The 24852-nt window shown below is 35.8% G+C and overlaps 1 protein-coding gene across 8 annotated transcripts in view; it reads right to left on the reverse strand.

Moving 5' to 3' along the window:
* The window catches only part of DOP1A (DOP1 leucine zipper like protein A), a 59874-nt gene that overhangs the window by 17692 nt on the left and 17330 nt on the right, over positions 1-24852 (reverse strand). For 4 of the 8 annotated variants that reach the window (XM_053937030.1, XM_053937032.1, XM_053937029.1 and 1 more), the window contains 14 exons: positions 23962-24061; positions 21498-21607; positions 19400-19508; positions 16937-17057; positions 16120-16239; positions 14354-14468; positions 13897-13926; positions 13261-13494; positions 10239-10860; positions 7104-7378; positions 6328-6480; positions 4215-4315; positions 2721-2980; positions 15-2019 (listed from right to left, as the gene is read on the reverse strand). In XM_053937030.1, coding sequence (XP_053793005.1) covers positions 15-2019; positions 2721-2980; positions 4215-4315; positions 6328-6480; positions 7104-7378; positions 10239-10860; positions 13261-13494; positions 13897-13926; positions 14354-14468; positions 16120-16239; positions 16937-17057; positions 19400-19508; positions 21498-21607; positions 23962-24061 — 4355 coding nt within the window. Of the gene's footprint in view, positions 1-14; positions 2020-2720; positions 2981-4214; positions 4316-6327; positions 6481-7103; positions 7379-10238; positions 10861-13260; positions 13495-13896; positions 13927-14353; positions 14469-14859; positions 14904-16119; positions 16240-16936; positions 17058-17773; positions 17796-19399; positions 19509-21497; positions 21608-23961; positions 24062-24852 lie in introns of those variants that run through there. The other 4 variants (XM_053937036.1, XM_053937031.1, XM_053937034.1 and 1 more) reach the window with 3 other exon arrangements.

The raw sequence follows: 24852 nt of genomic DNA on the forward strand, positions 1-24852 counted from the left end.
CTACATATACGTACCTATTATCAGATAATCCAGTTTCATATTTATACTGCTGAATTAAATTATCCAGGTTCCTGCAGAGCTGAAGAGTCACTGAAACAACCACCCTCTGAAGAACTTTTCCCATGTAAGGCAACGTAGAAGTGATAAGGCCAATCCACTGGGGATGCATTTTACAGGCACAGTGCTGGTGCAAAGCTCGTATCACCGCGCACAGAAACATGCCTTGGCAGGTTATTGGCTGGGAATGTAAATACTGCAGAGAAGTCATTGGCTGCTGGGGACCAATGTGCTCCAGGTCCGTTATGACAAAGTCAAACACCGTTTCATTTTCCTCAGGCACAGTCATTACTCTGTGCTCCAGCACAATCAGCCGCTGAAGTACTTTCAAAAGTTGTGACTGCAGAGTACTACCATTGTCAAACTCATCCTCAGAAAAATTTATAAGGCTGTCTTCAGAGAAGCCTTCTTCTACAGCCACAATGTTTTTTCCAGCTATCTTTTCACTGTGCCATTTCTGGGCACTGAAGATAGAAGACAGCAGACAATGCAGGATCACTTTCTGAACCTTGCACTTGGACAACATGTCTGAAATAAAACTAGGAAAGCCCTTGGCAGAGCTTTCTATGACTTTTGCCAACTCAGCAAAGAGAAGCGTCAGAATTTCTATACTCATCATTTGCATGTTGCGGTTTCCTATGAGGTCTTGTGAAGTTACTTTAACATGAGTTGGGTAATGGCTCCGCATGTAGTATAGACACAAGGAGATAAGAATTTCTATGTACATAGAGCTCCGAAAGTTATGGTTAGAATCAACTGGGATGTGACTATAGAAATCCTTGCCCATAACAGATATTCGATGCCTGGCTAGAAGATTTTGGAGCAATGAAAGCTGAGGAGTGTATGCATTGTTGACACTGGTAGTGGAGATAGCACTTACAAAAGCCGAAGGATTTGTTTTCAGAATTGCCTTAATTGCAGAAAAAGCATACAATGTCCTTGAAGAGTCATACAACTGGAGATAAAGCAGCACATGTTGATACAGTGGATGGATATTGAAGTTAGGAGATTTTCGCATTCCTGGGGATCCGACATCACTTTCTATTTCTGAAATTTCTCCTTCTCCACAACTGTACCAATTTTCTAAATCAAGACCATCACTAAAGAAGACATTTGTTTGTTTAAGCTTTTCTGTTTGTGCTTTCTTCTTCTCTTCATCTTTCTTTTTGGCTATTTTTACCTTAGGTTTTGCACCTGGTTGCTTACCAGCCTCTTTAACAATTGTTTCTTTTTCTGACATTTTTTCTGGTTGCTTTCCTTTAAAGCTGAACTGAATACTACTGTGGCTATGTTTTCTAGATTTTGATTCAGTGGAAGAAAGAGTAAGATCAGAGAAGGACTGCTGGCTTTCTGCAATACAAGGTGAAGAGTTATTTCTCGACATTTCGTCTCCTAAGCTCTCAAGTCCAGTCTCAGTTGAGGCTGACAGTAACTGTGAGCTGTCATTACTAAGTAAACTACTCTGGCTACTTTGAATATTTTGATCATCACTTTTTGTAACCTCTACAGAGCTATCCAATGAGCTGAATTTACATGAAGTATCCTCAGAGTGCAGACTGTCTTTAACTGGTTCAACTTCTCCAAGACCACTTACCACTTTGCATATGAGGTCTGTAACTACTTGTTGCACAATTTCATCAGGTGAGTCTTCTTTCAGAGTCTGAGAGCTATCTTGAGCACTCAGGCTTTCTGTTTCCACTTCATAACTGATGTTGTCTCCAGTAGATGACTGAGAACAGCCAGAGTCAGAACTCTGCAGTATTTCAGCCTGATGATCAGGAAGGTCAAAATCAGATACAACCATTGGTATGGTCTCACTGCTGGTACTTAACAAGGAAAGCCTGTCACTCAGGGGATTGACAGTCAGGCTGAAGTTCTCCATTTCATCCACACCAAGTTGTTTCTCATTGCCTTCTTTAGGTATTATAAGTTGTCCTTGGCTTACAGGCATGTGGGAAAATGCTTGAAAAACACAAAAAATGCATATATATATATAAGATTTTGTTCTTCAGAATAAGAATTCATAATTAAAATTTAGAATTTAAACTATTATTGAGACTTCAAATTATGAAGGCATGGTAGTGTCTTTTCATTCCACAGAAGAAAAAAATATGTCAATAAGCATATGACATGTTCACAAAAACAAAGCAAAATTGTTTTTTACCAGTACACCTTAGCAAAACAACGTAATTCTCCATGAAACATTATGTAGTCTTATCTGCTTTTGTTTCCACAAGAGACAGAATTAGTAAATTCTGAACTAAAATTACACAATACATGCAAACACCTTCAAAACTTATTGGTATGTTTTCAGCCAGCCTCACATCATTCATAAAAATATTTAAGTTCTTTGTTAAGCTTCAAGCCATATTCTTATGTTCTACCAAGACTCAGTAAGATGTGAAAAAATGCTCTGCATAAAAATACTTGCATAACATTTTAATGTAAAAAAAAAAAATAAAACCTGAAACAGTACTGGGGGCACACAAACTTGAATTAGGAAAATACCACACAAATGCAAATATAAGCCATAGCTATTCCAAGACTTTTTTCCGTTACCCTCCAAAATTTGTACTATGTTTTTAACATTGCATGTAAACAGCAAGCAAAACAAGTAAACAAAAGAAATTAGGGATCTTCCTATCATCTTCTTGTGTACATACCATCAGTGCAGCTGAACTTCTGCATAAACTGCTTTTCATTTTCCTCTTCAGGGTGATTGGGAGATTTAGTCCAGTAACATTCGGCCTGTACTCGCTGAACAGAAACTCGCTGAGTCTTTGGATGAAGAAGCAGTAGGAGCAAAGGTTCCAGAACCCTTGCAATATCATGTCTTTGAAGCACTTGATTTAACCAGGCTTGTCCCACTGACCAAGTGGAACCATCCAAGCTATTGAGGCTATCCAGCATGATAAACAAAGATCTAGAATGGAAAGAAGAAACAATCTAGTGGATATTGTACACTACTCACAGAGTAATCCCATTTGAATCTGATATATGACAAATGTAATGTTGGTACATACTCCATACTAAGCAGTATTTGGAATCAAAACTTTGAACCTGCTCTTCATATTTCAGTCTAGTCTAAGGAAGAGGTAGTAACAAAATCAGTTGTAACAGTTGCTCTAATAGTAGCAAGATCGAGTATTTGTACAGCTATTAGCATAACAAGCCTTTATTGCCTTTTAAGGGGTATGCCATTAAAAAATATACAATTTTAAAAGCCAATTCACAAGGATATATGGAAAAGAAAACATTGAAAGATCTTGTCTTCAAGAACAGAGAAGAGAAATATACTTGACAATTCAGCAGTTCCCACAACCATTTTCTTCTTTTAACAATTTTAGGCTTGAGAATCCTTTTCAGACTAATGGAAAAAATATATATTGGACTCTGAATTTTACCTACTGTTTTACATTCTCCAGTAGTACACGTTCATAAGCTTTCAGCTGTATGCACAGAATTTATCACCATTTATGCAGTGACAGCATAAGACAAAGAAAGAACCTTTTTACTCTACTCCTTTCAGCTAAGTATGCAATACAAAATCGAAATAAACACTTTTCCACAACATTTGTGCTAGCTAAGAAAGACAAAAGTAGTTCAGAGTCCAGATCTTCAGTCTTTTCTAAGAAGATACCAATACCAGAACACAAAACAGAAATCCTCTGCTGCTTGCCATAAATGACCTCTTACACAGATTAAACAAAAGAACTCATAGTTTAGCACTTGCTTGCAATTCGGTTTTTAAGTTTTTTTAGTTTTACTGTTACTTTCTACTTAATATAATTCAAATTCTGTTTTGATTTCTCTCTCTTGCTTCTCTTTTTATCAAAACACAGCAAGAACTCAGATATTAAGCTCAATATAGGCCACAGTGATTTTAACTACAGTGATGGTCAATGAATATTGTGACTATTCCTTCCCCACACTCTTCATAGCTTCCAGGAAAAATTTACAGCTAACGTAATCTTCACTGTGAAAACAATTTTGTCTAACACAAATTCTTGTCCACAAATTCATTTCTTGCCCTTCTTCCTTCCTCTCATGGTTACACTGTAGTTCTTCACTTTTTAAACGCCCCATGTTGCTGTATAATATTGTCAAACATTTTCAAGTAAAATTATTTCAACTGAATCAGACTTGCAATCACCAACCTGTCAAAGGTGCGGCCAAAGGAAGAAGATTTGTTAATATGAAGATCTCGTGTGAGATGCCATAGCACTGCAAACTTGGCATGAGCTTCCATTCTTACTTTCTGTGGACCAAACCATAAGTTAGATCTGTCAGAATGTAAAACTTCTGATAAGAACTGGAAAAAGAAAGTCATACAGCATCCTAAACAATATAAGATATAATGAAATTAACTTCTTTAATTATGTGTTAAAGTACTATTTTTTAGTCTTAAAAGCAGTAATAGCCAACAGTAGGTGCCTGTGAGCAATTTAGTACCATGAAAGTATTACCTCCTATCTTGATCTTGCCTTAGTTTTAAAGTTTAGCCTGTCTCTTTCTAGTCAACTTATTTTCATTCCATTACTGCATAGAAAGAAACAGAATAATTTTCTAGCTAGATATGTAGATTGAGCTCTTCACTAACATGTAAAATTTAACTCTGGAACAAATTGGACAAACAGGACATACTTACTGCCCAAAGGATTCATAATGACTAATACAGTCATAGTAATAATATGTAGAATATCATAGAATATCCTGAGATGGGAGGGACCCACAAGGATCACTGAAGTCCAGCTCAGGATATTTAACGGAAAAAATGGTGTAAAGTAATAATTGTTCTGTTTCTCTCTTTACTGAGGTTGATCCAGGCAGAGTTATTCCAGCAAGGCTGCAAACAACAGTAAATGTCATTATATGACTTGAACACATGTATAAAAGCAGCTTCACCCAAAAGACAAGGAAGCTAATAAGCATTAGTAGGAGTGAACAAAGCACAGCAATCAGGACAATTACACCAAATAAATAATCAAAATTACTTCAAGTACTATAAGGGTTTAAACTAAATTACTAGATGATAAGCAAAGACAAGAGGACAAAGATTTTCACTTGTTTGTTGTTAGAATATATGGTTATAGAACATGAACAGTAGGTATATTTACCTTTAACCATGTCAGACAAAACTAAAAACTGTTAAAACCACTAACAATGTGGCATACTTCCAGATTTAGTTTCCATCATACAACTTAAGAAGCTTTGCAACAGCTTCTTAACTATGCAATATCTGCCACAATAATGGAAACTTTAGGTAAAAGCTATGAAAATTACGAAAAAGACAAACAGTTTGTGTTTAACAAACTAAAAATAGAACAACCTCTCCACACCAAAAACAAAAACCAAAAGAGACAGCAGCATTCTAGGAAGTAAAGCAAACATCACTTGCATTTAGAAAAATATGCTTCTCACAGGAAAATAATCTACAAGACTGCTGCAAAATGTATACAGTTGCACAAAATAATACACTGACACTTACTGAATAGAGTGAAAATACCAATTCCCTAACAGAGATGACTCCACGTAAGCCTTTGCAATCCATGCTGTGAAGATGTAAGAAATTACTGTTTTCTCCAGAAGGTAGGCAGAAATGAGCAAGTTCTACATCCACAGTCACAGCAGTTTACAGGCCAGCCTAAGTGACACTAAAAATCATCACCAATTTCAACAATATGGCAAGCTGTGAACTGCACTGATTGGCAGACTGGCTCACATTCACTCTTGTTGACCAGGTAACTCTGGTAGAATGGCAAAAAGGTAAGCACTCCTGAAGTAACAAAACCACAAGTTGCTAGAATGTGTAAGCAAGCTATTCATACTGTTGAAGCTGTGAAAATAGCTCATATACCTAAAATTAAAAGCACTAAAAAGGCCTCAAGTTGAATGCCAAATTGACAGCCTCTACGTGAAACAAATTTCTAGGTGAGGAAAAAAAAATAAGTAAAGTCCCTGTCATGACATGAACTCCTACTAACAACAGCAAAAACTAAGCACATGCTTTAAGTATTGGGAAGCATCACATGACTTTGATAAGAGAGAAAGTCTCCTGCATGTCTATTGCTGAATGGTGAAAAACCTCCATTGTCTAGCATGTAACTAGAGACTCATCACAGACCTAAAATAACATTTGAAACAATGTAAGGCAATGTTTCTTTCAATATTGAAGTTATTTATACCCTCCTCTGAGGGACCAAGTCCTTTATCTAAATATATTTCTGTATATACTTTACTCATCTTTAAGTAAATACATGAGCAACTTGCCTTGTCTCTGTGAGTCAGCTGCTGACTAATAACATCTTCACAAATGCTGGAAGATGGGACGAGGTTGTGCAGCTGGTAGAAGAGCTCCACACTCTTCTGATGATGCTGAGGAGTTCCATCACCCAGCTGGTCCCAAAGAGTTAAAGCTATATGCTTTGTAAATGAAAAGAAAAGTTGCAAGAGACAAAAGTGAATGACTATCATGTCTTGTTTTGCTCTATGCAACAATAGGAGACATCACATCTGATGACACCCTATGACCAAGAGACTATCTGTAAAATGGTTCCTTTTGTATGAACAGAAGGAACTGTTCAAAACACTGCAATAACTTACACAAAAAAATTCCTGTTAAGGAGTCAGAACAAAAATAAATTTTCATAGAAATATAAATACATAATACACCCTGCTACTGATTATCTTTTGCAAAAGGTTTCTTACATAAATTACACAAATGCAAAAATTGTTTACCATAGTCCTACATTATACACATCTCAGTTTCATACCTTTGCTGATTAATGCTGCTATTCAATCAGGTTTTGTTTATATCTTTAAAATATTCAATTAAACAAGGAATTTCACTCAAGTGGTCCACAAGAGAATTGCAGGAAGAAAACACTGGGTATTTAATTTAGATTCTAACACAGGTTACAAATGTTACCAAAATATTCAGCAAGAAAATTTGCTTTAGCATATCAAGGATGGTAAAGGGGCCAAGACTTATTCTTCACCAGACAGAAAAAGTCAAAAGAAAACAGCAATGAGATACTGCATCTAACCTTGAAGAAGTCTGTCTTTTCAGCCATATATCTCAGATTGCCTTGAGTAAGAGGAGGTCTGATGACAACAGCCACTCTTCCCTGGTTAGGACTAAGAGGCTGAGCAGTTTCCACACTGTTTAGATTTTCTCCAGTGACAAGAGCAACGGATTGAGTCAATCCAACCAAGTCCATCACGAGGGAAATAGTAACACCCTGAACACTGAAATTGCTTGCCTGCTTGCAAGCATTCATTAAAGTCTGTAGCCACAGTGGAGGCTGTACTTGTTCACAGTCTGAAAAAAAAAAAATCACAGATTATATATTTAATTAACAATCTGAATATTATGGATTTTTCCTCTTGTATTCCATAATTATATGTGTAATTGTCCCTTCATATTCCAATCTGCCCATTTAGGAAAATGTATGCAAGAGGAAGATATTTCCTGATGTATCCTTAAAATAATCCTATTAAGAATGCAATACTGTATCACTTCAAACATTTAGAAATCAAAAATGAATAGAAAAATTTTAACAAGGATGATAAAAAATTTATGGAAATTATTTCAGATGATTTTCAGCTTTAGGCAAAACTGGATTTTTAATAGTTAGCACATCCTTTCACTCACTTTTCTTCACAAAATTCTTCACCAACAATCAAATTTTAACACTCTAGATAGCAGTCTGGAATAGTTCTGTAATAAATTTTATACAGCCTAGGGTAATACATTATATATATGCAGACTATTTTTAAGTTGACAAAAATAGATTTGCCTGGCAACATTTTAAAAATAGAAGTCTCTGTGAAAATTGATGGTTTGGTGCAGAGCTATGATCTATTAGACCATACTCTGCTTTCATTGTAGGTGGTTGCTTCCCCTGTTTTACTGTTCTCTCACTTTATCAAGCCATACTCTGGGCTGAAGGGCCTTTCTCCAAAGTTCACAGTCAACTCTCCAAGTGAATACTGCACCCTTTCATTTTAGAGATACCAAAGTAACTTCTCTTAAACTTCAAAAGGACTCCACTAATCACATTCCTAAAAAGGCAAATACATCTAGAACCAGACACAAGTGAAGAAATGTTATTTAATAGGTACAAATACAGCAGCCTTTTAGAATCAAGAGAAGAATGATGCAATTTCTAATTTATATCCACAGCTCCACTGGAGTCTAAATATACCTAACAATTCCATATTATGTCCTAGAGTGTACAGACACAACCATTGTTTTCAGCTTCACTCAGTTCCCTTTTTAATTTCTTCAATTAAAGATAGCTGAGAAATTTGGCATACAGCAAAATTACAGGACAATTATGTTAAATATCAGATTAACTTGTCTCCCTTAAATAAACAGACTGACCAGTGATGAAGAGCTATTGGGTCACATCATTAACACAAGCCTTCAAAAACACATTCCAAATTTAGGAACCCTTCAACAAACACAGCCTCTTCTGCAGTATAAAAGCTTTATATCAATAGATAGGGTAGTGTGAGAATTATGGAAACTACCTTCTTCCATCCTCTGTTCCAGTGCAATTCTCTGCTATGGGAAGTAGGCCCAGAACTATTCCCATGTACTCCAACATTCAATACAACAGATGTTTACATTTGGAACAAAATCCTTCCTGTTGGTTTTACCCACCTACAATTTACGCTTATTCCTCAAAGTTACACTGTTTAATAGACTGCAAATGATATTTCACAAATAGGAACGTTCAGATGATGAACAAGAAATGCAAATCCAAGACATTTCCTGAAAGTGAAAAGGATTCCTAGAAGCACTGCCCTCATACAAGGTGCATACTACTCAAGCTCTACAGGCTCTCTGCCCTACAATAAGCAAGTGCTATGTGCACCAAAAAGTGATAAGCAAACAGCTGACATTTCAGTCTTTGAGTCTACAACACTCATTTGTAGGCTGCTTGGGAGAAATGAATGAACATCTAGCATTTTCAGGGTCATGCTATAAAAGCACAAATATTCTGAGGTAGATCTTTTATAAAAGGTAGCAGATCTTTGGCGTTGTCATACTAATAAACAGCTAAAACCAAATTGCCTTCAACAGACAAATATTTTATATGTCTGAATGTTACAAAGTCAAATATATGCTCTGCTCCTGCCTATAATGAAGACATAAACAACACATCTTAAAAACCACAAACAGAACCAGTCATGTTAAATTAGCGTGCTTGCTTCCAAAACCAAAGAAACTACTCCTCTCCAAGCACTGCTCACCACTTAGCCTTGATTTGAAAATTGTAAATAAGAACAAAAAGCTGCAACTACGAAGTTTCCTAGGGAAAAAAAAAAAAAAAAACAAAACAGAGCTGACTGTGACAGTAGCCAAAATTAGTGTTACTATTTCTTGCATGTTCCAAACATATCCACCATGAAAACATTCTAAGAAGTAACTCTTAGACTGCAGATCAGAAGTGGATCCGAAATTGGAACTGTAAATTGAAGGCTTTACAAACTGTAAAAAGCATTGATCATCCTAAAATGTCACAATTTACAGTAATCCATAACTGTCAGTGTTTTAATCATGTCTATATCTGAATAGTTTCATCTGTCTGTGAACACATCCATATCTCACCAAAACTCACCACTTTTTATTTTGTTTCTTAATGGAAATATAGAATAATTTTTTGCAAGAACTGTCCCTTTAATAGGAGCAAAGTAGAATTAATTAAATTTCTTAGCTGGTATGATTTTTATTGGACAGTAGCTTGCAATTTCCATGTATTGCCAAAGTCATCAAGCACACATCAATCCAAAGTTGATAAAAGGAAGCAAAAACATATTTGATGTGAGCTGTGGCTATTGCTATATGACAAAGAAAACATTGTGGATCCATACAGTAAAGAGGAAGACTCAACAATTTAGATTCTACTCTCAGGCTTCAGTTTGCATAATTTTTATTTTTCACCCCAATATTAATTACTGCCAAATTCCATACCAACAATATTCTTAAAAATCTATGACAAAATAATTTACTTTCCAAAAGTAAGCCAGTTGACACAGAAGAAAACTTAGATTTCTGAGAGGAACAGCAAACAGTAACACACACAAAACATGATAGTATTGCTTAAATTTTTTTTGGCAGAAAAATAATAATTATAATTTAAAAAGAAAGAACAAATGAGAGTGCAGCTTACCAACTTCAGGCTTCCCAGGATGTAATTCTGAAGTGCGGTTTCCTTCTGCAATGTAAACGGGAAAGCTCGAACATTCAAGGTAGAGCTGACAAGCAGCAATAAAGGCAGGAAGGTATTCTTTCGGTGTTTTCTTCTTTGTTTTCTTCACCTTAGCATCATCTTGTGATTCTCTGTCCCATTTTGTATTCTGTCCTTGCGCTCTAGTGGGGTCTACTGGAAGCTCTGCCCCTAAGGGCTGAGACAAGGAATTATTCTGAATGATATACAGGTTGATAAATCTGGTTAAAAACTGTTGGACATATTCCAAACAGCACTGCATTGCAGTCTTTTGGATTGTCTTCCCACTACGAGTTGCTGTCCCTTGTGCCATTATGGAAGGAGGCTGTACAATGGTCTCCTCAGAACCCACGGTTGATGCTGTCTCAGTCTCTGAGGATGTGCTACCAACAATAGGGATGCCAGGTGCACCGTGACCTTCATTCAGTGCTCTGTCAATGTCATCAGTTGTATCTGCCTGGTATTGCACAAACTCAGTGAATCCACTTTCTGATGATCGACTGCTTGGAGGATTTTCACCATCTTCAAACACATCACTAGGATTTTCAAGTGACACTGATGGCACCTGAGCAATATAAAAGTTTAATGACTGTTCAAAATATATTATTTAGGTCTTAGCAAAACAATATTTATTATGTCTTTGTTTGAAAGCAACAATTTTATTCCAGAGTTGTAAATGTATTCATACAAATACATTTTATGCAAAATGATATTTGGTGTTTCTGTAAGCCTGCCAGACTAAGCTAACATTTAAAAAAATTGTTTATCAAGAAAGATATTTAAATATAATTGGTTTTAACATTTTCTTCACATAATAACTATTTCTATTCTATTATGAAAGAATGCTGAAATACATAGACATAGGTATTATTAATTTATACAGCATCATAAACCATCAAATACAAAGTTATAACTACAAAAAGATATAAACTTTTAATTTAAAAACTACTAATCATTTGCAACTACAATAAAAATAAATCATCTCCTCAAAATGAGAAAGAGAGGTTGCTGCAACAAAAACAGTTCTTCATGACATATATGTCTTAATTTCTTATAATTCAGAATATAAATAGATGAATAGCTTTTACTCAGAAAGCACCCCCAGTGGCTTTTTGCACTGCTCTAGCCCTCTACAGCTGTAGTAACTGGTAGCATAGTGTCTGTTTCCTGGTGAGAATGTGAGGTAGGGAAACAACTGAAATAGAAATGCATCCATCAGTGGCCCTAAATGCAGGTGCTCACTTACTTCCAATCCTGCATTTTACCAGCAATGGCAGATGTTGCCTGAGACCTAATAGGCCCAGAAGTTGCTTTGACTCTAATCACTACCTGTGTTAAATACAGAACTTGAGCCTTATGTAATAATATGAAAAACTTTTTCATTAATAAATAAAAACAGTGCCATTATTATTTACAGTGAATAATGTCTTGCTTTACCAGAGATGGAATAAGAATAGAAATTTGAGATATTACTGCAGAAAACAGTGAAACTTAGGTACTAGAAAGCTTGAAGAGACATAAATGATGACCCAATTTTACAAAATACAATCTAAAAGTGATTAGAAGCATGGCAAATCATTTCACTATCTCTTAAGAGAAACCACGGCCACATAAGAGACAGTTGTAATTGGAAACAGAAGGCCACTGAAGATTCAAAGGGCAACATCATTCAGAAAAAAAAAAAAAAAAAACAAAACTCCAAACTAACAAAATAACAAAACAAGGCAGGTATCAATTAGCTAGAAAGAATAAGGATAGGATCCTGAATAAAGGATGCTGAAGTCCTAGTTGACAATGGGAATGTGAGCCAGCAGTGGACTCCTTTGGTGAAGCAGACCAGCCACATCTAGGACCATATCAGCAAAGGTTCTGTCACCAAATCAAGGGAAGTAATTAATCCACTCTGCTCAGCAGTCTCAGATTCACAACCAGAATACTGTGTCCAATTTTGCACTCATCAGTACAAAAGAAACACTGATGTACTGAGTATGCCTAATGGAAAGTCACCACGGGTGCTCCTGACGTAAGAAGGAATGCTCAGAGAGTTGGATTTACTCAGTTTAAAAGTAAGCTAAAAGTTGTGGAGGGGGTGAAGATAGCTCTATTGCTCTCTGTGAGTTCCCACTAGGCAGTTGAAAAGATGGAGATATGCTGAGAAATCCACAGTGAAAGAACACAAGGCAACCAACACAAGCACCAACAATGGAAATTCTGATTAAATAACAGTGCAAACAAACAGGCTGTACAGAGAAGTCGTGGTAACTTCCTCCTTAGAAATATTCAAAATTAAAACAAATGTGATCCTGAGTGACATGACCTAGCTTTAAAGTAAAATCTAACTTTGAAATCAGCCCTGCTTTTAGCAGTGCCCTGCAACTGTCACTTCCAACCTAATTTATTCTATGATGTTCCTTAAGTTTCTTCAGCTGGAAAACAAGGATTTCAGGGCATGTCACTTAACATATCTCACAGAGCCATGGCTGCATAGAACAAAGTGGACCAAGTTAAAAGAGAAATAGCTGCTGGTTGGTTTATTTTATTTCTTTAATAAATTATTCTAAGAACTGAACAGTGACAGTAAAATATGTGATGGGCATTAAACCAATGCACATAAATTGGGTGAGATGTCTAATGTTTAACCAAAATGGTGAATTCTTTTCAGTCTAGTTATTTTACTTCATGATACTCCTCAAGTGCTTTACAAACTTTAGTTGATTAGTTGTTTCCTAGACCCTGATTCTGAAGTGATTTATACATGTATAATATTTTATCTGGGTAAAAACCCCTAAGAATCAAGAAATTTTACCACAATTATGAGTTATCTTGATTACCCAGGTTTCACATATTATTGTGATATCTAAACCTAATCAAAGACTTCTAGGGTGTTCAACACAGGCTGTACAAAACCCATTTCTTTTTTCCACATAAGAAGTAATTTTGGAAGATGCAAAACCTAATCAGTTACCTTTTTATTTTCCCATTCTTTGATGGAGCTGCTCTGTCCAGTAGGAAGCTGCAGGATACCATCTGTACCAGCAGAGAGTAATGGAGGCTGAACCTTACTAAGGATCTTTGAGCAGAGTCTGAGAGAATCAGTAAGCTCAGACAAGTGCAAAGTATGAAGATGGCTTGTCAATGCAGAAATCATCCTGAGCAACAGCTGAGGCAAGTGTTCTGTCTGTATTTCAATGTAAGTCTCCTAGTAATAGGAGTAGTAAAGTAATAATAAAAACTTGTTAATTGTCACACCAAACTCCACCCTGAGATTTATTTTCTATAACAGAGCTACCTATCATTTGCTTAACTCTGTTTTAAACATACAGAACATGAAAAAAGGAAAATATCTTAATGTCCAAGAATAAGAAATACATGCTTTACTAAAAAATATTCACAAAATTAACTTAAAGTTGGGTAACAAATAAATAGAAATATATTTAGCTCTTTTTCAAACTACTGCATATTGTTCATTACACAACAAATACATTTAAAAACATCATAAGAAGGCTGAAGAAAGCTAATATTACTTTATTAATCTTAAGATAAAAGTTTAAGAATGAAAGATAAGTTAAGAGCCAAAGGAAGAACAGGCTGATTGCCATACCTGACACAGCACTCTCATACTTCTAGTAGGCTTTGAAATGAGAAAGCAAAGAATTGAGGAAAGACAGCTATAGAAAAAACAGTTCCAACAGTCTTTGCTAGATTAAGCAGTGACAACAGAAAACGAAGATACATCTTATCATGACATTTAAAAGATTCTTAAAAGAAAGCTGCACATTTAAACTAGCATATCAAACTACAAAAGACTATACCTGAAATGAATACACAGGAAAGAAAATGAGGACAGACTAAAATTTTCAGGCATAAGCATCATAAAAATAATTTCAGTTATGTCTAACCAGTCTATCAAGAATCATACAATGAACCAAAAACTTCTCTTAATGTCAATTTATGTCAATATATTTTCAGGAAAAGCAATTAATAAAGCATATACAGTATTTCTGCAGACCATAAATATACAGAATCCCAATGTTAGTAATGAAAAAAGGAATTCTTACCAAAGAAACAATATCCAACAAAAAATCCACTAACAAGCAGAAATTTGTCAGAGGTAACTCAGATTGCTCACTATCACCTCCAGGCCCAGTTTGAAGTCTGGCATGTAAAGTCCTCCTGCAAAATTCAAATGGAGTTTCACAATATTTTCCCTTCCCCTTACATTGACCATATTTCTGTAACTCAATGCAAAGCTGTATATATTGGGTGGTAATCACTATAAACCAATAAGCAATTTCTCATTTTACTGCTAAGTAGCTTATTTGGCTCCATGCCATTCTTTCAGAAAAAGCAGTAACCAGCCTTTTGGTGTAAAACAACCAACATTTGTAAAATAAGGAAATTCAAGCTACAGAAAATTGAGCATGGAAGACAAAAATTTAGATAATACAGAAGCTCATGCAGAAAAAATTCCAAACAAAAACAATTGTCCAGATTTCATTTATTTATGATGCAATTTTGTATCCATTTTGACAGTAACACTACTTACATGTAGTGAAATACTCACCTGCATGTTACCTGGCTGTAGATGACTATCCTTATGTTAGCAATTCAGCCCAACACACAAAAATCAAGTCACAGACATCTAGATCAACCTCTCACATTGAGCAGGACTGCTAAAAACACTAGATAAATTTGTCCACAGTTTTGTCTAGCAGAGTTCTGGAAATCTCACAAGAAAGTTCCACAGCCTTCCTGGCTTCCACTGTTCCACCTCTTCCACTGCTGCATATGTTCTTAGCAAAGCTTTTCTCAAAGTCCAACCTGACCACTTGAGTGAGCACTTGTTGCTGTCCTTTGTTTTCCATCAGCTGTTATAAAAAGTATAGCTGTATGAACTTTGCAAATGCCTTTCAGGAAATCATAAGGTGCTATTCAATTTCCTTCTTTGCCAGGCTAAACCAAACTCACCTTCCTCAACCTTCAATGCAGTGTCCTATAACTGACCAGCTTAGCAGTTTCTCTACCAGAGTCTCTTCAGTTTCTCAACACTTCTCCTCAGGTGGCGTGTCCAAAGCTGGACACAATATTCCACATCTGTCCTTAGAAACACTAAGTGAAAGGAAAAATAACTTCCTTTCACCTGCTGCCCACAGTCCTTATAATGTAGCCCAAGACACAGTTTTCTTTAGTTGGCACACCGTTGGCTCATAGACTAATTCATGTCCAAGTATCTTAATATTTTATCAAGAAATTCCATAAACAATGGAAGAAAAATTTTGACTAATTGGACATCTCTACATCATCTACCCCTTGCCACAGCAAAAACCCCTGCTCTTCTGTGGTTCCTTCATCCCCTTCCCTCCTGTTAATATTTTCAACTTTCCCTGATTTATGGTTTGCTATTTTCTCCTGTAGCCCTCCTTGTCATGGACAAGATTCCCATCCTTCTTTTTCCCTAAAAGAGCAGGACTAATGATGACACATCAGGTGTTTGGCAAATCTGTCAATTTTACCAAAAGCAATTTGTACAATGAGTAATCCTGTACTGGCCAGACAGAACTAGCTTCAGAGATCACTCTGGAGTCTCCCCTTCAGTAGAGGGGTTAATTCTGTCTCTTGATTTAACCCAGACACTGAGTTTGTGATAAGACCCACAATCACATCTGATGAAAACTGGCCAAAAGGTTGAAGTTAGAGGGATAGGAGGAAAAAAATACTTACAGGCTTAATGATCTCATGAGACTGACTTCTTTGAAGAAAAAAGTATACAAAACAAAAATTAACTTCAACTTTACCCATACAGAGATTAAATATTATCACCTACCTACAACACTCTTCAAACCAACGAGCTATGTAATCCCACATATAATAAGGCTCAAAGGAATTGAAAAGAAGATTGGCAGTTTTAATCAATTCTGCTGTTTTCTTGTTTTCTCTCAGTTTGCTGAAAGAAAATAAAAAGAACATTTCATATTTTTATACTTATTTTTGAAGTTATATAACTACACATCGTTGTGAGTTTACCCACTGTCAAGTAACACTGACAAATGATCCTCCTCCCATCCCTACAAGTAGCTGTTGCTCAAGGGCTCAGGATATTGGCAGGCTGCGCACACCAATGTCTTTTCACAGTTGCTAGGTTTCTCCTCTATTCTTTCTTTAATATTTGTCTTTTAACCACATTTTTAATAGATCTGTTTTTACCATAATTGTTCCCACAGTTGTTCCCTCCCCTCTCCAGCTTCGAATATCCCTCTCCTCTCCACCTTTCAAAGTCCTAAATTCAAATGTTCAAACTCTATATCCCACTCCCCAGCCCTCTTGTAGCAGTCCTAATTTTTTTCTATTACAAGAAAACTCAACAGTCTATTTTTTTTCCAAGAACACAGATGTAAAGAATATCACAATCAATCAAACAAGCATTTTTGACATGGATAAAGAATAAAACATGCACTAAATATTAAAAAAAATAAAAATAATAAAGCCAACCACTTCAAACCTTTGCACTGAACACAAGTTGCAATTAATGTTAATAGATCTTGTATCATGCAAACATGTCACAGTCTCACAGGCTTCACAGTCATGGTTCCAGCAACAAAGATATATTATTTAATACAAAATACATTACACTCATTATTTACCTGCTGAGCTGTGTGTGATCTTTGTTGAAGGATGGCTCTGTCTGAAGCTCCAGCTCTGCTTTGCACTGTGTATATAATGTTCGAAACACTTCAATCAATACATCCTCCAGGATGGCAGGGCCTAGGGAGAAATACCAGCAGTCACACTCTTGCATTACAGCATTGCCAACAGTCCACAGCTGAAAGCTATTGAAATCATTAGCCAGCTTTAGTCATTGAAACCACAAAATTTCTTCTGGTTCAATCTCATAAACTAACTGCATGTCAAAAAGTTTGGTTTGTTTGCATTCCAGAAACACTGAGACAACTGTAGTGCCTGGGAGCACAGAAAGCACAAGTCCCATGTTCAATGTGTGTACAATGGCAGCTGGGTACAAACACACCAAGTTCAAAAGCTGTGCAGTCACAGCAGTACACATCATGTTCAGGTCAACAGCTCAGCTCAGTAACATGTAAATGGACTTCATGGATTCTTGATCAGAGGTGGCTTTCAGTCAAAACACTTTGCAATACTCACCCCTAAGCTATCTCCTTATGTTAGCAATGTTAGCATATGGACAATATAGCAATGTTATGCTGTTAGCATATGGACAATACACTCAAATATTTAAATGCAAATACAAGATAAAATATTTTGAGCATCATCTTTCCTTTTAATTTGAAGCAGGTTTTTTTTAGCTCAGGATATAGTCTGCAGGGTACTTTTTGGAAGTATTTTTGAAAGTGTGCAATTGCAGCACAGAAAGCCAACTGCAGCCCAGGCTGCATTGAAAAAGTGTGGCCAGCAGGCCAAGGGAAGTGATTCTCACCTTCCACTCTGCTCTTGTGAAAACCCACCTGGAGTACTGCATCCACCTTTGGGATGCCCAACATAGAAACATGGACCTGCTGGAGCAAGTCCAGAGGAGGGCCACAAAGACAGCAAATGGGCTGGAACAGCTCTCCTATGAAGACAGGCTGAGATAATTGGGATTGCTCAGCTTGGAGAAAAGAAGGCTTCAGAGAGACCTCATGGCAGCCTTTCAGTACTTAGATGGGGCTTATGAAAAAAGAGGGAGAGAGACTTTTTATACAGGCAGACGGGAATAGGACAAGGGGGAACAGTTTTAGACTAAAAGAAAAGAGATTTAGATTGGATACTAGAGAAAAATTCTTTACCCAGAGGGTAATAAGGCAATAGAACAGGCTGCCAGTGAAGCCATGGATGCCTCATCCCTGGAAGTGTTCAAGGCCAGGTTGGATGGGGCTTTGAGCAACCTGGTCAAGTGGAAGGTTTCTCTGCCTGTGGCAGGGGAGTTGGAACTAGATGAAGTGTAAGGTCCCTTTCAATACAAAACATTCTATGATTCTATAAAATAGCTCCTCCTTTGGATTTGAGCTAAATCTCAGGTTGGATGAAAAAAAAAAAAAACCCAAATTTTTTTTAAAGGAATTTAAAAAGCAGTCCTGCTTGAGATATCATTTAATTTTTTATGTGTTTCCTAGTCTTACTGAGCTGCCTTCAGTAGGAGTATGCTTACAGAGTTAAGCAAAAATCCTTTTAGATTATTCTATCTCATTTTGCTGAAAGAATCCTCAAAGCTTTGCTACTTCATGAAACCTTAACATATACATTGCCTCTGAAAATTTAGAGTGACCCTAGAAATCATAAATTACAAGGAAGATGGCAAATTTCTGACAGATACTTTGTTCCTTGTAGTTCTTCTGTCCTAACCAATTCTTTTCTTTAATTATTGTATTTTTATGGTTTTATTATCCCATCCTCAAATCTGATAATGCATTTAAAAAATATTTTGATTTTTTTCAGACACCTTCAAAAGTGTATTCCAAACACACATTATATAAACACTGTATATAATGTTTGAGGAAGAAAAAAGCAAGATTTACCAAGTCTTAACTGTAAGTACTTTTGTCCTATAGTCCTCAGCACTCATCTGCTAAAGAGGGCATTAAAACATTTTAAACAGGGAAAAGGAAAATTGAAAAGAAACACCAAAAAGAAATCCCAACAAACCACTCACAAAACCAAAAAAATATTTGCTTCTTCTGCATACGTTCTTCTGAAAATGTTTTATTGTTAATATCTATCATCTCTGTATGTATATTCAAGAAAGTATAGGTTATTCCCAAAAGCAATAGCTGAGATTTATAATAGTAAAAGTCATTATTTGATGAAAGAAATGAAAAAGATTCAATCTGCATTTTTTCCAATACGCAGTTAGTTCTCTCTATGGCTTTGACTTACTGTTTCCTGTGTAGAAAGTAGAATAAATGGCATTTGGTAAAAGGCAAATCTGATGATTGCATTAAATTAAATGTAAAACATAGATACAGCTTGGAAGATCTAAGAAATCTGGATAACCTGCCAGTATTAAGCATATAACTTATTCAAATTGATAAAAAAGAAAAAAATTTCAAAGCAAAATGACATGAAACAAATCAAGAAGAGTAAATTACAATTACCCAGTTCAGGCTTATCCAGCAAACTGATAAGAATTCGAAAAGGCTTTAAGTCTTGCATTAATGTGCTTTCTTCTCCCTGTCCATTAACTTGCAATATTCCAACCATTGCCTACAAAGAGCAAAAACATATCAGGAAAACAAAAAGAAAGCTAGAAAGCAATAAAAGCTGCACATAAAGGGGAAATTCTCAACAGTGGAGACCATTATCTCATCTCACTGCAGCTCAGTCTCCCATGATTAAGTTCTGTCAACTTTGCCTTTGAGAACATTTCTGTGCAACAGAACTTGGTAACTTGTATTTATTTAAAATCAAAATAGAGTATTATAAGCAGATAACTCAATATTTCTTAAAAGAGAAGACATGAGAATGAACCAATTATTTGAGAAGATAAAGTAGGTAGATATTAAGGGCTTAATAAAACACCATCTATCCTATGATATACACACTTACATGGATGAAAATTTCCTTGTCTAAATAGCAATGACAACTTTGAAATAAATGGGAAGACTGAGTTTCTATACCAAAGCAAGTTAGGGAATGAGCTGTAGAATTTAAAAAAAGCCCCATGAGACAACTACAGATTTTGCTTAGTTTTCTGCCTGGCTGACTTGACTGTCTGAGCTAGTATGTTTCTTCTACAGTTTCAAAAAAAAAAAAAAAAAGGACAAAAAAGAAAAAAAAAACAAGAGAGAAGAAAGAGCCATGAAAACCAGTTGGCCTTGATATCTGCTACAAACCAAGTATTATCAGCAAGTATCTTAAAAGAAAAATCTTCTGTATTTTCATATGTCTTTAGAAGGCCAGAATTTTCAGTACATTGTATCTGTGAATAAGATAGGAGTTGACTGGATAAAACAAAACACAAAGAGACTGCTAGAGAATGAGACAGAAAAGAGCAATGCTTTTAAATTCTTTCAAGAGACAGAAAAAGGTTTTAGAAGCTATATGTTATTTGTATTATGTATAGGCAAGGCACAGATTCTAATGTCCATACTCTTTTCAGACAGAAAAGCTTTATTGACACTGATTAAGTTCAAAAGATGGACAGATTTAAAAAGACCATAACAATTAACCATGCCTAAATGCTGCTGAAAGCTCACCATGGTGTTTTTATATAAGGTACAGGTGAAACTGTAGCTCATTCAGGCCTCTCCTTTACATTTGTGTAATTTCTGAATCATCTGCTAAGGAAGGCAGAAGGGTGATAAAAGAAGGCTGAGAGAGTGCCAAGGAGGCCCTTGCTGCTGGAATACTGGAATTCTGATGTCTCTTCCTCATCAATAGAACAGCAGATCTCACAACTTTCAGATAAAACTGAAGGTGCTAGCTCCATGCTGGGTGTCCGCTTTGAACTGGGATGAGCTGAATATTCTTGTGTCAGCTACTACTGTTAGAATTGCCACTCTCATTACCATACATAGCATCACAGCTCTGACTCAGAAAAATCCTGACCTTATCAATTTGTCTTAAAGATAAAATGTCTTCCCAACTTCAAGATCAGACTCACAGAAGTTTAAAAGACATCTGTATTTCAACTGTGAGAAAAGCAGCACAGTTCTTAGAACCAGTGATCTCAACTCACATAGGAAGGCTATAAGGGTAAACTAGTTTAACTGCCAATTTTCTCAAGTATTCCTGGCTGCCAACAGAGAGCAGAAGATGCTCCCTTTTCCTATCAGGGGGAAAGATGCTTTTAACACAGACTTTGAGTGCCATCTGATAATTTTTTCCTGATTCCCAAGACACAGAGGAATTTCCAATATCTACGGAAGAGAATTCTCCAATTCAGTTTCATGAAAGAACAGGCTCCAGTGTGCTGGGTTCATAATCAAATAACATCCATGTATGCTTCCTTCATTGTGGAAAAGGAGAGGGAGAAATCTAATATTTGTTCTGTTCATTCTGCTATTCTAGAGGTCTTCATTTTTCCACTGAGAAGGTTTTGGAAGAATAGGACACAAATACCACAAAAAGACAAGATTATATTGTCACATTGCATTGGCAAATCAAAAGATAAAGTTACAGCAACTTTGATCAGGATCTATTTATAAAAATATATGCTCTAATAAAACTGTATAAATAAAACAGTATAGCTACCTGGACTAACATCTCCTTAGAGAAGGTGTTGAAATAGTAAGTGGCATGCTCCTCAGGATTGCTGTGCCTTGTACTTCTGGGTCCTACAAGGGCACCATTGTTATCAAAACCTTCAAGCAAACAAAGGACAAAGCAGATAAATATTTGCAGTTTAATAGAATATATTGCCAATTTCTTTAAACTAGAGATCAACACACTAGCACTGATAACTTACCAATATGAAGTCCAAGTCCAAGTCATGTTGGCAAGAAAAAGATGATTTTATAGAGTTTAATAAGAGAAACTAAGTTATATTTTCACACAAGCAATTTGCACACAAATCAAAAAAAATAGTTTTATGTAATATTATCAACCAATTACTTCTGGTACTTCTTGAAAGATGTTCACAAATGCTGCAAAACCCATAATCATTTAAAGAAAGCCACAAGTTGTCACATAAAAATATTTCAATATTAATGAGAACACAAAATTCAGTGTTTTAAGTATATAGAGATGATCAACAAAACACAGCGACATGTTAGAAAGAATATCAGTCACACTACAAAAAGTTTTTTTTTTAGTTCAAAATTACACTAACAAGATGGACCTTTGTATTGTAAGTTTCTTTTCTTTTCCCAGTAAGTTTTTAATTGCACAAAAAAATAGGCTTAAGTAAGAAAAAAAATCAATTGGTTAACAATGGTTAAGATAACCTGATTTAAGGAGATGTGTATGATTTCTATTCATAGAGAATGTTAATAGGTCACCTCTAGCTGTAAAATAACAGCAAGGAATAGCAAACACCAGAATTAAATTATGCCATACAGAACAACAGAATTCAGACAGTCTTCCAACACAACTGATCTCCATCTGCAATGTCTTATATTAGGAATAGAATACCATGATAATAGAAAAGCAGCACACCATCCAAAGGAAAAAAACATCCTGCATTGTCAAGAAGTTTGTCCAAAAATATAGCAAATAGATGAAGTAGCTGTGCACAACACAGGACATGGAAATCACTGTAAAAGTATTCTCTGAAGCTGTATGACTTTCAGTAGAGACTATGTTCATGAAATAGCTGTAAAAGAAGGTTCCACAACTAAAAAAATGCAGCATGATATTTTAAATACACAAAATACCTTTTTCAATAATAGCAAAAGACATATCTAATCCATCAAATCTAGATGAAACATGAGTGCAGTGTTTAATCTAGAAACTATTTCTTCCCCAAATTTGTAAATGCAGGTATGAAGCATAAAGTTGCTTTTCTTTGTCTTTCTTTAAAAGATGAATCCTTTGCAAGTCAGTGTCACAAAGAATGATTAACCAAAGAAGCCAGGATTTTCTCATATTTAACTTCTAAACCCCTACAGCTCCTACAGCAACACAACCAACCCCCTCATGCAAAACACTGATGCTGATTTCTTCCCTCCTCATAATTTCAGCTCTCTCTCAGGCCCTTTGCTACTCATGTTCTCTCTCCCCAGTCACCCACAGGCTACCTGCCTCTGAAGTCTTAACTAACAGCTGGGAAAGGTTCTGGGTAGCCCAAGAAGCACATATGTGCTTGCTGGTGAGCTGGGAAGTCAAACAAAGAAGGTAACAGCACACTGCAAAACATAGCAAGTAGAGAAGCCACTTCACGTCTCTCCATTCAGTCTCCAAATCCTGGGACACACCTAGGAACTTCCATGATTTTAACTTCTTTCACAATGGGTTTAAAGAGTAACTGATCAGATTCATGTGACCACAGGCTTCATTTCCTTAAACTAACAAGGCTGAATAAGAGTAATTATTTTCTAAAATTTTCTAATTTCTAGTCTTCCAACTATTCCCTGAATAGGTAAGAGCCTTCTAATACCTATAATTCTTTGCTACACTCTTCTAAATTACATGTTGGTTTCGTATAAAAATTTAAATTTGTACTGTATTGATTTTATGTCATTTGGTAGAACTGTATTCCAAATTGCTCAATTTTCACTCCAGAAAAGTGTTGAAAAGTGATTGGTGATCTGTTAATTCCATCAGACAAGGATCTAACGAAGTTTAAAGTGTGCATACACTAACTGTAATATCAATGCTCTTCAGCATTCTTTTCTTTTTATATGTTGTATACTGTTGTGCTCCTACTACCATTTACACTCTATAATGCCTATTCTCTGTTTTCTCCATTCTGTGTTTTAGAGAAAAACTTTCAGAGTGCCTGTTTCCATGAGCCTACTACACCAGGCTCTACCCTTGAATGTGGCCCATAACTACTGCTAGAGGAAAATGTATCAACAATTTATATGACAGGAATGAGTTTCAGGATGACATTCTTCATCTTCTATGTCCACGGAGAGAGAAAGTGCCTTTCTTTCTTATGAAAGAAATTAATTATTTCATTTTTCCAAGATTCTTTCTACACAGTAGTGCAAACTGATAAGGAAGATACAATCCATCCTCCACTTTTAGTGGCCAATGGAATGAAATACAAACCTACCTAGAAGCCATGCATAAAGCCTTCGGTTGAGTGACATATCCCTGCGCAGCACTACGTGAAGGGCTGCTGACAAAATTCTGATCATGTCTGGACGTGTTGCCTGAAGAAGTCAGAAACACATTTAAATTTAACTATGAAAAGTAATGCTTTTTCTATGTTAGCAGCTTAATGTTCATTAAAAACCTAGCTAGTTTCATGTTTTGACATTTCTGAATTCCGCACAGTACAAGAAAACATACTCTTGCTCTCAGGATACCAAAATATGATTATTGTTTGGAACAGATACTATATAATAACATGCATCCTTTAAGAACAGCAAAAATAACAGATTTGACTAACAGCTCCTTTTTGTTACAAGACATTACATTTTACTATGAGGCAAAAGCTTTGGAAGAACATTCTTAAAATCCAGTTTAAAAAAAATTCAACTACTTTTTCAGTTTCTTACTACTTTAAATGCTGTGTAAGTCTAAATATTGAAAAAATGTTGCATTGATAATTTCAACATTTCAATACCTAAACAGAGACACTCCAAATACTCCTATAGTAAGTGATAAATATGAGTAAAGCACTTCCCCAAGCAAGAACACAGTTCTTTCTTACATAGAAGTGCAGTTTTTTTCCTAATTTATAACAAGATGAGAATCAGTCTTGTATAAGTTTTCCTCCAGGAGTTAAATAATTCATGGATCATTTAAAACCAGGATATAACTAACAATAAATGCAGTAAAAAAAAATTATCTAGAAGCTGTAAGGTCTATCTCCCACTACTGCCAGGGCTAACGACTCACGCAAAACCAAAAACCTTTTTCAATTCTCTAGTGTCCTGAATCTGTTGTGCTAAGAGGATTAACTTTTGCTTATTTTGAACACTGGGAATTGGAAACTTGA

This window comes from Vidua chalybeata, chromosome 3 (genome assembly GCF_026979565.1).
Source record: "Vidua chalybeata isolate OUT-0048 chromosome 3, bVidCha1 merged haplotype, whole genome shotgun sequence".
Taxonomy (NCBI): domain Eukaryota; kingdom Metazoa; phylum Chordata; class Aves; order Passeriformes; family Viduidae; genus Vidua; species Vidua chalybeata.